The following is a 2,172-nucleotide window of genomic DNA, read 5'->3' on the forward strand; positions in this document are numbered from 1 at the left end:
ATGGCAAGACTAGAACTCGTGATGTTGATTTCTCCCTTTAACTCTTTAGCTATGAGTCTGAGCTATTATACATATTCTAAATAATGCACTATATTATTATAAATTGAATAAATGTGTACAATATTTGATCTAAATTGAAAATTTAACCATTTTATCATTATCAGTTTTCGAATTGAATTCTAAATTAATCAAATTTAAATACAGTTTTTAGTTTAGGTTTTAATTCGGAAATCAAATAAAAAATCGAATTCATTTTTTATTTTTATTATATATTATATATTCAACTACTTATCCACGTCCATGAACTGGATTTGGGCTGAATATCTTTTCTTTATTATTTAAAATACATATAATTATGTAATGATATATTAAACTAGTATATCTCTAATATTTTTATCCACGTCCATGAACTGGATTTGGGCTGAATATTTTTTCTTTAATATTTTTATAATCATGTATATATTAATTAATTTAATAATATTTGTTAATGAGTCTGAAATACTAATATATTGAGTAATAATGAGTCTAAAATATTAAGTTAAAACTGTATAATTTAAATATATTAATATATAATATAATCTTTCCATTTAATACAAAAGAATGAATTGTTTCCTTATGACATCAAACCAATGGAACCAAATCAAACCCCCCAAAAATCAAAAATTTGAATTTCTGCTACAAGAAACTAATCAAATCTGGCAATTCTTCACACTTTCTTCCACATGAACTCCCACAAGAATCATACCAAGGTTCAACAATGGCCAATTGATTCTCATCACCATTCTCAATTCCTATCAAATTCTCATCAAACACTTCCCATTCATCTGTAATTATAGTATAAAAATCATTCCTTGATCTACTCTCACTAATCCTCTCATTCTCATCCATCTTTACAATCGCTTTCTCCTCGTTAATCGCTCGCTCAAGCTCTCTGATCTCGTCAATAGGTATAATCGGAATCACCGGCTGTTCAGACGCTTTCATTACTCCAATCTTCCTACACATCTCGAAGTAATCACTCAGTTTATCTCCTTGCTGGGTTGCTTTGCGAAGTATTTTCAACGTCTGTAGCGATTCATTTCTGTTTGATACGTCGATCGTGGGTAATAGTTGAGCGATACCGTTGCATATTTTACTATAAACGTCGAAGATTTCGATGATCACGCTGTCCATCGCTTCTAGGATCAAGATCTGAACGATCTCCATTGATTCAGGTTTGATCTGAATGAGTAAATCTAAAAGGATCTGGAGTTTATGCAAACGGAACAGATTCATCGCTTTTACATGTTGTTTAGGTTCCATCGAAACAACATCCTTATTCTTCTTCTCTTCACGAACAAAGCTCGAGAACAGATCTGATTTCGAATCAAGAAAAGCAAAGTATGATCTGATGAATGTATTATACGGCCATGATTTAGTACCAGAGAGATGACCATCGTTGAAACTTGATAAATCGAAAGGAAGACGACCAAGTTTATGAACAGCAGGAACTCGACAACAAAGAACACCATGCATTAATATAAGTCCCTTAAGTGCAACAACCCAATCGCGGGTTTTCTCCATTCGAATCGTTAAAGCCCATGTAAACGTTTGAAGATGTTTGGCGGGAGATTGAGGAATCAAACGGAAAATACGATGACTATTACGGTAATCGATTTTATATTCATTATGGCTTGTTGATTTGATAACTAAGGCTTGAATGTCGATGTTGTTATGAATGGAGATTCGACGTGAAGATAGGCTGGCGATGAAAATGGTGTTTTGGTCTTTGATAGCTCCGGTTGTTTTTTTCCAGAGCTTCATTGTTCCAAACACGGCAACGGCGCCGAACCTATGACGAACGTCGAATTCCTTGTTTGTCTTTTGGTTTTTTGGAAAAAAATTGGGTAATTGGGGAAGATGAAGTTATGTGGATTAATTAATGGGGTTTTCTAATGTTGGAATGATCGACGGTTTGAGTTTGGATGGATGGATCGTTGTCTTCTTTACGCGTTTTTCTCTCTTTCTCTAAATATTTATATATATCATTTACAGATGGATATATAACTTTTTTATTTATTTTTATATATATCTTAGTATTAATTTTTATGAATATCTTAACTTTTTCTTATTTTGTTAATTTATTTTTAGAATTTGAGAATTTCTTGTTTTTTTCACTAATTCGATTTGAGT

At 32.0% G+C, this 2,172-nt stretch overlaps 1 protein-coding gene across 1 annotated transcript; it reads right to left on the reverse strand.

Moving 5' to 3' along the window:
* Positions 1-543: 543 nt before the first annotated feature.
* On the reverse strand, positions 544-1,803 carry LOC124943813 (putative clathrin assembly protein At1g25240). Its single transcript, XM_047484284.1, has one exon. It carries the CDS (start codon positions 1,801-1,803, stop codon positions 676-678), a length of 1,128 nt encoding a protein of 375 aa, XP_047340240.1. The 3' UTR covers positions 544-675.
* Between the last annotated feature and the right edge of the window lie 369 nt (positions 1,804-2,172).

This window comes from Impatiens glandulifera, chromosome 6 (genome assembly GCF_907164915.1).
Source record: "Impatiens glandulifera chromosome 6, dImpGla2.1, whole genome shotgun sequence".
Lineage (NCBI taxonomy): Eukaryota > Viridiplantae > Streptophyta > Magnoliopsida > Ericales > Balsaminaceae > Impatiens > Impatiens glandulifera.

What these genes read in the sequence shown, in the direction of transcription:
- LOC124943813 (XM_047484284.1), bottom strand. Translation starts at nt 1,803, where the DNA reads ATGAAGCTCTGGAAAAAAACAACCGGAGCTATCAAAGACCAAAACACC.